The sequence below is a fragment of the Diceros bicornis genome, chromosome 22 (genome assembly GCF_020826845.1).
Source record: "Diceros bicornis minor isolate mBicDic1 chromosome 22, mDicBic1.mat.cur, whole genome shotgun sequence".
In the NCBI taxonomy this organism is placed as follows: domain Eukaryota; kingdom Metazoa; phylum Chordata; class Mammalia; order Perissodactyla; family Rhinocerotidae; genus Diceros; species Diceros bicornis.
The window spans coordinates 56,579,822-56,592,707 of NC_080761.1; the positions used below are offsets into that span (position 1 = coordinate 56,579,822).

Genomic DNA, 12,886 nt, shown 5'->3' on the forward strand with positions numbered 1-12,886 from the left:
GTGTCCAAACAGGGAATGCCAGCTGAACGAATGAAAGGACCAATGAGGGAGTGAATGAATGAATGAACTAACAGCTCATCTCCCGCTCCGCAAGCCCAGCAGTCAAGGGCCGCGCCTTCCTCCGCACCCTGAGGAGGAGAAGCAGCAGCCCCTCCCGGCCCAGCTCAGCGGGCTCCAAGGTCCTTGCTGCCCATGGGGCTGGAGTCCTGCCGCCCAGGAGGTGTTTCCAGCAGCTTCCGGCAGCCACCTCCTCCCGGAATCCAGATTCAGGAGGGCACCCCTCTCTCCCTGCCTGCCGCGGGCCTCGCCCTCCCTCCTCGCTGCCGGAAGAGCACTCCAGGGCTCTCTACCCTCACATCTTATTTGCCTGGTGAAGTCGGGTGGCAATTTTTTTCTAGAAGATAAAGAAGAAAAGTTTGAGCTAGACTTAAAGGCAAGGCTGCTCACAGAGACCAAGTGTTACCTTTGCCCAGCACAGAAATGGAGGGCAGGTCAGGGCTCTGGCCTCCCGCGGTCCCGGGGGGATCCTGCCCGCCAGCCCAGCTGTTCCTCTGCTGGCAGCTCAGGCAGGGTCACTCACTGCCCCTACTTGAGTCATGAAGTCTCTCCTCGGTGGTGGGGAAGGACAGTTTCTTTCTGACCTTTGGGGGGACACACCCGAATGAGGCGTGCAAGGCTGATAGCTGGAAAACCAGCAGAGAGGCTGGGGAGCGTGGGAAAGGCAGGGCGCGTATCTGCTCCCCGAGCTGACCTCACACCTCCCGTTTACCAACATCTTTGCATTTCTTCTGAAAAATGCTCTTTCCGGTTTTTCTCGAGTGGCCTTTTGTAAGCATCGAGAGCAAGGCCCATTATGCTACTGAGGCTAACAGTTTAATAAAATGTATAACACACAGATCACAGCCTTGAGAAACACAGCACGTCACAGACGTCATTTCGTCCTCTCGGCTCACCAGCGAGAGAAGGGAGGCCCAGCTCCGCGTGTGGACAGCGTCGCTGACCCCCAGAGCTGCTTCTGTTGTCTTTTCTGTCTTTGTTTCATCTTTAGAACAGCAGCTTTGCCAGTGTGATTTTTTACAGAAATGGTCAAATGCAAACAATTTCTTAGAAATAAAGGACGTTTAGAAATAAACAACGAAAGCGTGGCTGGCTTTCGTTGCTCTGGGTGGGCACAGCTTTGCATTAGGCCTGCACAGAGCTGGCATCTGTGCTGTTGGGAGAGGCCTGGGAGGGGACAAGCTTGAGGGGGCGTCATCACTCCCATGCCAGAGCCGCTGCAGCGCTGAGAAACTCTCTCCTCTGAGGTCACTGAGTGACGGGGTACATGAGACAGAATGTTAAGGGAAAGAAGCAGCGGACAACCAACGCAGGGGGACACAGAGCTGCTTCAAGAGTGCTGCGTGTGCCAAGGGACATTCCGCAGCACGCACACCTCCAAGGGAAGAGGGATGCTGAGAAGGAAGTACTCCAAAATGCAGGAAGCCACCTCACGGTGCTTTTACTTTTTTCTTTGATTTTTTGTATTTCACAATTTTTCTTCAACGAATACGTGAAACTTTTATATGCTTACAAAGTTCCTTTATGGCAGCAGCCTTCCTTCCAGCGTCAGCATGCTGGCCCCGGGGTGTGTGTCACAGCAGGGACAGTACTGGGCCCTGGAACCAGACGGCCTTGTCCAAAATCCACCAGTCCACTCAAGTTCTATGCCGTCATTTACTTCTAAGTATTACTGGCATTCAGTCACTCAGCACCTTCTAGATGCACGGCATTGTGCTCAACAGCCCCCACGGATCACCTCCACATGCCCCTGATAATTAGCTTATCTACGAGTTACCACTTACGGTTGTGGGCAGGATGAATGCAGTAATATGTTTATAAGCACCGTGCATTTTATTACCTGTCCTCTGGGTATTTCATTTTAATAGCATTAAATGCCCATTCATCCAGAAAAAAAATATTAAGCACAACCTTTGGGGCTGGCCCTGTGTCCAAGCATGCATTTTTTTTCCCCCTGCAAATTCTTCTGGCCCCCAGGGCTCCAACAGGTGCCTTGCTATAAGTTCTAATCTGAGAAAGCCAGTTTCTTAAGGGCTGCCAACTGAATGTTCTACAGGGGTCGGCCAGCCTGCAGGAGGGTCTGCACGCCTGCTCTGTGCAATGTTCTGCTAAATTTATTCATTGAAGGATACACTTTAAAGTAATTACACCTCATTTGTGCTTTCTATCACGCGCTGGGGCATAATGGTCATTATGCCAGAACGCAGACTAGGGTAGAGACCCACGCCCCCAGACTCCACTTTGACAAGGAAACTCAAGGTTTTGAGCAGCAAATAGGTAAAATAGTAATGAAATGTGGGCACAAACACAGCTGAATTATTTCACTGGGCCTCTGTCTAATCAAGGGGAAAATGTTTTTAAGAGCTGATAAATGTGAAACACGATGCTTTCATTCAGGGAAGAATAATGAAGCTCGCACAGTCCAGTTTTCCTGCGAATGTTTCCACAATTTGGAGAGAATTCAAAAAGTGGCACCCAACAAAGCGAATCAACCACCTGGGACTGCTGATAACCAGTAGGATTTTCTTTCGAAAAACAGCACACCACCCACCCTCTGCCCAGAAGGCTCTGTGGACCTCCCAGCGCTTGCTAACAGCAGGCCAGCCCCATGGGCATTCTCTGCTGAAGGCAGCTACAGTCAGGCAGCAGGGTGCAATCAAGACATATTAATCTACTAAAAAAGACAGATTCACTTCAGACATTTCCGCTAGATCCTTCTTAAAGAAACTCTTCGCCAAAAAGGTTTAAATTATTTTTCTTCTCGAAGTCTTTAAATGGCATTGTGAATAGCAGCCATCCTCCCAACTCTGATGTGGGCAGAGAACACTCAGAATAGAGAGAGCAGGCGCTGGCCCCATTCAGAATTGTTCATGCCTATTTGTGTAGATGCTGCCTTCCCATTTTTGCTCCGATCTTTTAGGTTTTATCACAGCCATGACAAAATGATGACTCATACTTAAATGCAGTCATCATGTCCTAGGTGATATTAATACCTTAGTGACATTGCTGTAAGCGCCACTCCTTTAAGAGGAAAAGGTTCCTGCGAGCAGCCTGCCACCATCCTCAGGGACCACAAAGGGCAGCCCTGCAGAAGGCAATGCTCATTGTGCAGGAAGGCGCTGCCTGCATCCTGCAAGCTGTTCCGATAAGCAGCTGTCCGAAGGGAGGGGGCCACGGGGAGAGGAGGGGGAAGGGAGGGAGAGGCCGCTGTTATCAGGCTGGCTGGCCAGCCTTTAGCTGCTACACTGATGTCTTATCTCAAGTATGCTCCTGCCTTGCAAGTTTAAAAATCTTTCTAAAAGGAGAGACACAGGAGCAGAGCTCAAGTTCTGCCCTAACCCAGCCAGCGTCCCCTCCCCCACCCGCAGCGCTCCAGGAGCCTGTAACTCAGCCCCGACAGGAAGATGGACAGGTGCCCTGGAGTTCGGTGAGTTCCAGCAACCATCTGCAACCCTGCTAACCACCTCCCCCTCAAACAAGGGTCCCCTACCCTCAAGAAAGAGAGTAAGTTTGTTTCACTAAGTTTATTGTAAAATTCAGTGCTGCCGCAGCATAATCCTTTAAAAAAGAAAGCACCGCCCGGATCCATTTAGAAACAGCAGTGCAGACTGCTCAGTCCGCCAGCGCTCCCGTAACCGTGCAAGTCCAGGCCGCCCGGCTCGCCTTTCTCCTCCTTCCTGCCGGGAGCGCACGCAGGCTGCTGAGTCACGCCCGCCGGGCCAGTCTGTCCTTCCCGGTCCTGCGGCCAACGTCCCGCCTCCGGCCCTTCTGGGCGAGCAGCCGCTCCCCACACTTGTAGAGTCCCGGGCTCGGGGCCAGCCTGCCCCTGCCGCCGCCGGGCCCCCTCCTCGGGAGGGAGCCGCACCTCCTCGCCGCTCTCCACGCGCCCCCCGCCTGCCAGTCTCCAACTCCGCACTCCGGCGCCCTCGGAGGGCGTATCCACAGAGCCAGCCGCGCGCTAGGCGCCCCGGGGCGTCACCACGTCGATCAGACCAAGGACCCACACAGGGGTGTCACTCGGGGAGGGTGATACTGGGCACCCAGTCGTTGACGCTGCGGCTCTCCTCGCAGAACAGGCTGAGCTTCTCCAAGGCGGGGTCCTTCCACGCGTCCTCATTGGGGTTCTGCGGAGAGAGCGCGGGGTCAGCCTGGCGGGCTGCAGGCCGCCGGCCGAGGCGGGGGCGACACTGGGCAGGAGGCGACACTCACCGAGATGAGGATGCAATGCAGGTCTCCCGGCGCGCCAGCCTCGTCGCCGGCGCCCACGATCGCAGCCAGCCGCTGCACGTCGCCCACGCGCACGATGTCGATGTGGTTCTCGCAGCAGAACGCCTGGATCAGCGTGAAGTGGATCTGCAGCGCGATGTCGCCCTCGTCCTCCTCGTCGGCGGCCAGGACGCAGAAGGTCACGTTGTCGGGGTCCCTGCACGGGCATGAAGAGGGCGGTGAGGACCGGGCGGCTAGCCCGGGGGCCCCCGCCGCCGTCTCCCGGGTTTCCCCGCCGATCCCCCCGCCCCTGGTCGCCCCACCCGGGCCGCGTCTACACTCACACGTTCAGGACTTTGGCGGACTCGTAGACGCCGGCGGTGAGGCAGCCCTGGCGCTGCGCCGACAGCAGCAGCTCGTGCAGCGCTTTCCCGGCGCCCTGCATCCTGCGGACGAGCCAGCGCGTGAGCCGGGACTGGCCAGAGGGCGCAGCGGGGTCCCAGCCCCACGGACGCACCCCCCGCGCCCCAGCCCCCGGGACGACCCCCGGCGCTCGGCCCAGCCGGCAAACCCGCGCTCGGCTCCCACGCATTGGTCTCCCTCCCCGGCAGAGCCCGAAGGCTGCCGCCCGACCAGCTGCGGCCAAGACAGGGCCAGGTTCCCCGCGCCCCGAGACGTCCGGCGCCCGGCGCCGACCCACCTGGCCGTGCTTTCCGGAACCGTGTCCTGGCCGCGGACTTCTTCCAGAGTCATGGTGCGGTCGGCGAGCAGCAAGTTATCCACAAGAGGAGCGGGCGGAGCGGACACGAGCGAAGACGGCCAAACCCTCTCACAGACCCGGCGCGCCCACCACCAGCGAGTGCGCCCCGGCCCTGCCGCGCGCCCTTATATAGGCCGGGAACGCGGCGCCGCCAGCTGGCGCGAGGCTGCGCGCCCATTGGCCGGCGCCCGCTTTCTGATGCAAATGAGGCGGCGGCCCGCCGGCTCGTGCCAGAAGGCCACGTGGGGAGGGGCGCGGGGGATGACAATGCCTCAAATCTGCCGCTTTTGTCAGGGTGTTACCAGGCAGACTGGAGCCTGCAGATTTCATCTCGCCTTTCTGTTTTTTTAAGGCCCTAAAAGGAAAAAATTAAAAAAAGAAAAAAACCTTGGTTGCTAATAAGACGCTGCGATTTGTGAAATGCACCTTGGAAGAATCTAAAGCATTTTCTTTTGCATTCATTTCTGTTGCCACCTTTCTCTTTATTCTTTATGTTTAATTTGGAGTTTATGAGACTTGTTTTTAAACCAGAACTTAAAGTAAAAACATGCAGCGCCGGCTTTAAGCTTGCAAAAGGCCTGGGCACTGGCCCCGCCAGCTGACACTCCGGCCCGAGCGCTCCGGCTCCAGCGCACTCAATGCCTCGACCCCACTGCGCTGGAAGGTCCGAGCCAACCTCCCCGCCCGCGGCCGAGCGCTGCGGGGCGCCGGGGCGCGCGAGCAGATTGCGGCCGGCGCACGCGGCTCGTTTGCATTTCTATGGAGGGCGCACAATAGTGGAGGCCTGGCGTGTGGCGGTTTGCAGAAGGGACAATCGAGGCTTTCTCTTCATAGCGACACTGTCCACCTGCCGCCCGGGTGGGGTGGGCAGGGCCCTGCCGCGCGCGAGGGTCGGGGCAGCGTGCCGTTCCTGCACTCCTCGTGCGCGCCCCCTGCACGGGCACCGCTGCACCCGCGGCCAGTTTACATGTAATTCTGCCCACCCGATCCTTGCACCCGCGTGCAGAGCAGCCGCGCGAGTTGGAAAGAACGAGGGGCTGCTGCACCGTCTACGCAGCCAGGCGCGCTCCGCGGGACCCCGCGGCTCCAGTCCCCAGGAGCTTGGGGAACGCCGCTCGGAATCCCTTTCCCGGAGCGCCCATCTATAGGCCGACCAGAAGATCCTGCCGCCCCCTTACCCGCCCACTTCCACTGGCCTCCAGGGGAATTGGCCTGCCCTCTGGTCACCGATCGGCCCGGCAGGGTCCGCTGAGCCGGGTCGAAGCTGTACATTAATGACAGTCAGAATAAGGGCTGCAAACCCCACCTGGGGAGGGGGCGGGGGCGAAAGGGAGACTCCGACCCAGTGCTGATGGAGAAGAGTCCATATTTCTTTTGTTTTTTTTTAACATTTCCCCTGAGGATTTTTTTTTTTTTTGAGGAAGATTGGCCCTGCTCTAACATCTGTTGCCTATCTTCTCTTATCTTTTTTCCCCAAAGCCCCAGTACGTAGTTGTGTATCATAGTTGTAGAGTTGTAGCTCTTCTACATGGGACTCGGCCTTGGCATGGCTTGATGAGCAGTCAGTAGGTCCGCGCCCAGGGTCCCACCCGGTGAACCACGGGCAGCCGCCAAGAGGAACGCACGAACTCAACCGATACGCCATCAGGGCGGCCAGCGAGTCCATATTTCTTATGCTATTTTGAAATTTTTTAATTACTTAAGTATGCATATATATATAAAGCTTGGTTTCCAGTAATAGAATAATAAAACTGGACGAGATCTTGAGAGAGTTTAATAGAGATTGCTGTGATGTGCCATCTTGGACCTACAAGCCGGCACTTGCAGACAGTTTGCCACTGAGCGCATGCATCCCTTTGGTGTCGGCACCTCTCTGTGCTGCGCTGAAACGCGCTGGGGGTGCGCTTACTTGTCGCCCTTTTCTGGGGGAGATCTTGGAGACTGGGCAGGGCAGTGGGCCGGCCCCCGCGGATTCGCGGAAGCTCAGGCTCTGCGGCACGACTGGGAGATGATGGGTAAGGAAACAGCCGGGTGGATGCGGTCTTCTCGCCCAGGGCCTTCTTCAGGCGGGTGGTGCGCATACACGATTTCCGGGCTTCTCCGAGGGAAGTGTTTGTCCTGCACTTGGAGGCAGACAGGACTTGCCAGCGAAGGGCCCAGCGCAGGAGCGGCGTCGTGCGCCCCCCGGTGGCGAGCTGGCGGAGGACAGCTGCAGAAGCCGGCCGCTTCCTTGATTCCAAGAAGCCGGGTTTTGCTCACCTCACATCCCCGAAATCGAGGTGTCTTACAGTCTCCGGGCCAGGCGTTCGTTGGCCACTGTTTCCTTTCTTGCTTGCTGGTATATAAAATGATAGTGTCCCTTGACTGATACAAAATGTTTATTTTTAAGTGGTTGAGACTAAGGTATTGCTCTTTTTAAGTATTAAACATTTCTTAAAATGTATTAGTTCCAGATCCCCAGGAAATGTTGCAAATAAGACTTATTTGATATCTTAGCGCTTTACGGCCCCCCCGCTCCTCATTTGTAACACTAGAAATCTGCCCACACACCAGGCCTCAGGCCCTCCTCCCAGAGGAAGGCCCGTGGACAGGCCTGACTAAGAAGGCGGGGGGGGGGGGGGGGGGGGGGGGGGGGGGGGGGGGGGGGGGGGGGGGGGGGGGGGGCGGGGGGGGGGGTGTCCAGTTGGCACCGAGCCAGCCCGGAGGAAGCGGGCTAATTGGACAGCCCCCTGGGGCAATTCTACTTTGCTCACATTTTAAGGTATTCAGTTTCAGGAAAACTGCCTTTCTGACATAGGATATGGCTTCACATGGGTTTATTAGGTCAGTCCAAATGCCCCCAAAGCCCTCACCTCGATTAGAAAAGAAACATTTTATCTGGAGGCAAAGTTGGCCTTCTACCAGCACCCCCCAGTCACCCCACCCCCCACCTCTACCCCCATCCACCCACCTCCACCACCCCCCCCCACTGTAGAGACAAATGCAGATGCTGCTGGTCTGGGGCAGCCTGTTTTCCTGTCTGCTGGTTAGACTACAGGGGAGAGTGGGCAGTGCCCACACCCCATCCTGGGTTACCCTCAGGTGCCCTCCCTGCCTGACCGGAGATAGAAGGTGGATGACGATGGCCAATGCCCCTCCTGCCCCCCACCCCCCACTGTGTTGTCACCAAGCTCCGGAGCTGCATTCAGCCAGTGTCTGAGCCCCAAGTCCTAGGAGGCTGTGGTGTCACGAAAGCTCCCTGGGACCACACCCATAAACGTTCCCCTGAACCTTAATAATGCAGGTGGCCATGACTTTGTTAACGGGACATCCTCAGAGATGCTCTGTTAAAAACCCTTTGGAAATGTTCAGAGTTTAATTATTTTTATTAACACATTCTTGGAAATGCAGTTCTCAGTCACTCTCATGGCCTGACTAAAATGTTGGAGTCACTGTCGACTTGGGTGTGGAAAGAAACGGGCTTTGAGTAAGCAGTAAACTTTATGAGACAGAGCCTGTTGCAGTTTCTCAAATTATTTCGTTTTGGAGCAGGCACACTGCGGTTAAACAGCAGGTTCATTCCCCTCGGGACACGGCCCACCAGAGGCTACAGGGCCCAGACCTGCTGCACAGAGCTCCCTGCTGCCTGAAGGCAGGGTCCTTCGGTCTATGGGGATGCCTTAGGAGAAGTCAAAGTCATTGCCCTCTTCCCAAACAGACAGCTTTCACATAAAAATCTGGATTTCCAGCTTCTCTAGGAAAATGGGAAGATTTGGCCACCATGTGCCTGCAGTCGCCCCCCTCACCACAGTAACCATCAGCTGAGGGGCGCTGGGCCCCCCAGACTGGGCCCTGCTCTCCAGCTCACTTCAGTCCCCACCATGCCCCTTGAGGGCACCAGCTTCCTCCTTCCTTTCCATTACTTGCCTGCCCCCTGCGGCCCTTTGCATTTGCAATCTTCTAAAAGAAACTGAAGTTTGAAAAGCAAAATAAAGGGACCAGAACCTTAAAAGATGAGCTCAGTTAGGGCAAGCATGATTTGGGCCCCAGGTTCTACAGGACGAGGCTGCTGTCTCCTCGTTGGCACAGGGCTCGTGGAGCAGTCTGACTTGGCCTCTTTCCAAACGTCTCCGTGTTTCGCTCACTCCCCGCCCACCCCCACCTCTTTTGTCAGCCCCTTCTCCAGGCAGGACAGGCCTCCTGGGGTTTCAAGAAGAATTCTCCAAAAAACTCTCAGATGGCGGGGTGGACAGCAATGAGTTGGCAACAACACTACATTAACTCAAAAAAGAAACCAAACCTTTGTGCAAGACACACTATTACTTAAAACTCAGCAGCATCATCTCAAATATCTCAAATGTGGGCCAACGGCTATTGGGCACTGGACGGTGCCGCCTCCCCCCAGCCATCGCCATGCCGGGGAGTTGTAAAGGCTTACACACACACACACACACACAGAGCTGGCTGATATGTGAGGTCTGTAGATGGGGAGGCGTCAGGTGACAGCTGAGACAGGAAACAGGAAACGAAGAAAGGGAAAGCCCCACACGGCACAAGCCGGACATCTGTGGTCAGTCCCCAAACGGAGGGGCTTTCTGGAAGGAGTGGTTATTCTAGCTGAGCAATTGCATAGCATGTGAGAGGGTCACCTTAGCTCAGTGAATCCCTGAAACTGTCGGGGGCAGGGGGGATCATTCATGCACTTGGTACTTTCTTTAACCTGAGTGTGAAATGATCTGTGACCTGCATCACAGCCCTCGGCAGTAACGCAGCAGCCCTTGCTGTGGCTGAAAACCTGAGAAGCCACAGAGGCTGCTGTCCTTCCCGGCGTGGCCATGTGCCCAAGTCTTCCGAGCCTCGGTTTCCCCCTATGAAGTGAAGGGCTGCCCTTTGCCCTTCATGAACCTCAGAGGGAGTTTCTAAAGGTCACATCTGGTCACCATTTGGCCCACACTCTGTTTCGTTTGGTGGCAGTGTTCTAAAACCACCTTCAAATCCAGGTCTGACTTGTTTGTGTAGGCAGGAGTGGGCAGCATGCACTAGACATGTCCCAAATGTCACACTAGGTCTGCTGGAACATTTAGCCCCTGCCTGACCCTGCAAGCATTTGAGTTTGTGGTAAACTTTCTTTTCTAAGAGCACACAGTAAGCTCAGAGACTTTGGTCACCTTGCTGAAGGCGTGAACACACAGCATAGAATAGGTTAACAGAACCACAGGGCTTCCAAATGGAAAGGCCTCCCCGTGCTCGGAAAGATAATGCAAAGTACACATAAACATACCCAGAAAGGGCAGAAGGTTCTTGGAGGCTGCAGTTAGCAGAGCAGGGCTCAAAGCAAAGAGCGTTTGCTGCTTACTGAACTTTGACCTTGAGCCAAAAGTGTGAGTGCCTGACAGAAAGCATGAGGCAGAAAGAGACCAGGCTTCTCACCCACTACATCTACTCTTCTCGAGTCCTCATAAAGAAGTGCATCCAAAAACGCATCTTACAAGGAAACGTTATCGCAATATTTCTTCTAATAGTGAAAATCCAAAACCTCAATAGGGACGAGCGTTAAATCATTGCATGGCCACAAATGAAACACTATGCAACCCTAAAAAAGGTTTGGACGAGTATTTCAGGTGTGATGAAGCCTCGTGATGTAAGAGGAAAAGCAAGAGGCACATTCGTACAATTCTAACGGTGCAGAAGCATTTGGTGACCACGACCCTCAGAAATGATGCTTCTGTCTTGCAGTCACATGAGCTCGTAGATGATTTTTTATTTTCTTCGCTATACTTTTCCACAATTAAACGTTCTGCAACTCAATTTTATACACTGCGAATTCCAACTCCCCACGTACGATAACCTCAGCGCCGGACGTCACCCACCTGACCCCTGCCTCTTCGGGCACTGTGCCGAGCGACCTTTGACCAGGTGGTAACAGAGCAAGAAGCCAGCCGTCCTCGGGCCACGCTTCTGGGAGAGGCAGGGGCGCGAGCCCTGCCTCCTGAGCCCTCCGTCTCACCGGTCTGTCCCAGCTGTGGGGACATGGTCAGGCTGCGCTCCAGGTCAGCTCTGAGTGCACTGGGATGGGGTCTCGGGAGACACTCTAGAGGTGTGAGGGGCCAGCAGCCACACGCCTGGGGACACGCCCTTCTGTAGACATACAGTTCCCCGAGATGCACGTTTTACCAAGTAGCAGTGCATATAATTATCTTTCACTCCCTTTTTGGTGAAAATATCTACTTTCCAGACATGAACTACAGCAATAAATTATGAAAATTGTTTCCTTTGTCTACCTAATACATCAGGGATTCTAAAATTCAAAATAATTAAATCTAATCAACCTATTTTTGAGACTCTTGTAGGTACAATTCAGTTTTTCAGTGTTGAATTCCACCCATTTGAAAGAGCGAGGCAAGTCTTGAATACACTATTATTAGTGGAATTGGTATTATGATTTTATTTACCAGACTTTTATAGGGCTTGCTAAGTACCAGGCTCTATTCCAGGTACTTTAAAAACATCATTTAATCCTCAAAATGACCCCGTTAGGTAGATCCTATTGTCACATGAAGAAACTTGGTCACAGAGAGGTTAAGCAACTTGCCAGAGGTCACACAGCCGGGTGGTGGCAAAGCTGGGATTTGAACCCACACTGGCTGGCTCTGGAGCTCGCTCATCACCAAGAGGGGTGAGATGAACTTCTCTGTAAAACCTTTTTTAGAGCTTTTGGGGCAAACCATTTGGTCCCCGAAGGGTAAGGAGATCATCTAAGTGAAAAGAAGATCTCAACAAAATGTCTGTCTCTCCCTGGGAGCCCCGCCTCCTGGTGCCAGTCCTGGGTACCGTGATTGCATGGTGCCATCTTGTGGTCAAAGAGAGTATAGCTTCCAGCTCTGGAAAGCAGCCTCTTCACTGTGAGGGGAACCCTCGAGGACCTCGGGTCCTGCCCCTCCGTGTTCCCAGGGAGCCCGTGGCACACATCATGCACTAACATAACCTCCCTGGTGGCAATGAGCTCCCGCAGCTCTGCCACCGATGGGCAGTCTCTGAGAGGGCAGGCGGGTCCAGAGGATCTTCTGTAGGGTTTGCTTCCCGTGGAGACAGGCAGTGTGACCTGCCAACAACAGGAGAGCGGAACCACCAACCAGGACGTTAGTGCTACTGTGATACTCCTGCCCACTTTACAGACTGGAAAACCGAGTTTCAGGAGGCCACGGACGTTCCCAAGTTCACACAGCTAACAACGGAGCCTCTGCCAGACCTCGTGCAAAGCTCATGCTCGTGCCGCCACAGCGGGGTGGGACCTGGGCTCACTGCTGACCGCTGCCCTGACACGCAGCCCCTGCAGCACCCCGTAAACACGAGGAACCCCGATGGCCTGTCCACCTGTTTCCTTCCCAATTAGGAATGCTCTGACCCTCCTTCGTCCTCCGCTGTTCTGAACTCCCCTCATCGGACACACGATGTGACGCGTGTGGGTTATTTTTTCTCACAAACTCGTAGGCAAATTTAAACTTGAAGGCCTTACAGGGCAACTTTCTCCAAAGTACTGCCATTGTGGAGACACAGGGTACTCCACAAGGTGTCGTCCCAGGCGAGGGTGGCTCCACGGCTGGTGCGCCGCAGCCCCCCGCCTCCCTCCGTGATGGCACTCTCGGTGGTAACAGCAGTGAACCCCCCCTTCATCTCCAATAGACGCAGTTCCACCGATGAACCCCCAGACCCCTGCTGCTCAGGGCATCCCCGGACCCTCAGCGTCAGCTTCCCTGGGAGTTTGTCAGAAATGCAGAGCCTCGGGCCCCGCCCCAGCACTGCAGACTGGGAGTCCGCATGTTAACAAGATCCGGGTGGCGCCCATGTGCCTGCAAGTGTGTAATGCGCTGAGAGAGAACCCCA

At 55.1% G+C, this 12,886-nt stretch overlaps 1 protein-coding gene across 1 annotated transcript; it reads right to left on the reverse strand.

Moving 5' to 3' along the window:
* Window positions 1–1,397: 1,397 nt before the first annotated feature.
* On the reverse strand, window positions 1,398–5,107 carry GADD45G (growth arrest and DNA damage inducible gamma). The gene is made up of 4 exons (XM_058566036.1): window positions 4,964–5,107; window positions 4,608–4,709; window positions 4,267–4,480; window positions 1,398–4,181 (listed from the first exon to the last, which is right to left on the reverse strand). Exons 1-4 carry the CDS (start codon window positions 5,014–5,016, stop codon window positions 4,071–4,073), a joined length of 480 nt encoding a protein of 159 aa, XP_058422019.1. The 5' UTR covers window positions 5,017–5,107; the 3' UTR covers window positions 1,398–4,070.
* Between the last annotated feature and the right edge of the window lie 7,779 nt (window positions 5,108–12,886).

Excerpts from the sequence above, each read along its gene's own strand:
- GADD45G (XM_058566036.1), bottom strand. The coding sequence starts at position 5,016 with ATGACTCTGGAAGAAGTCCGCGGCCAGGACACGGTTCCGGAAAGCACG. Across the intron at positions 4,710-4,963 it reads GTTCCGGAAAGCACGGCCAG|GATGCAGGGCGCCGGGAAAG; the intron begins GTGGGTCGGCGC and ends GCTCGTCCGCAG. Across the intron at positions 4,481-4,607 it reads TCCGCCAAAGTCCTGAACGT|GGACCCCGACAACGTGACCT; the intron begins GTGAGTGTAGAC and ends ATGCCCGTGCAG.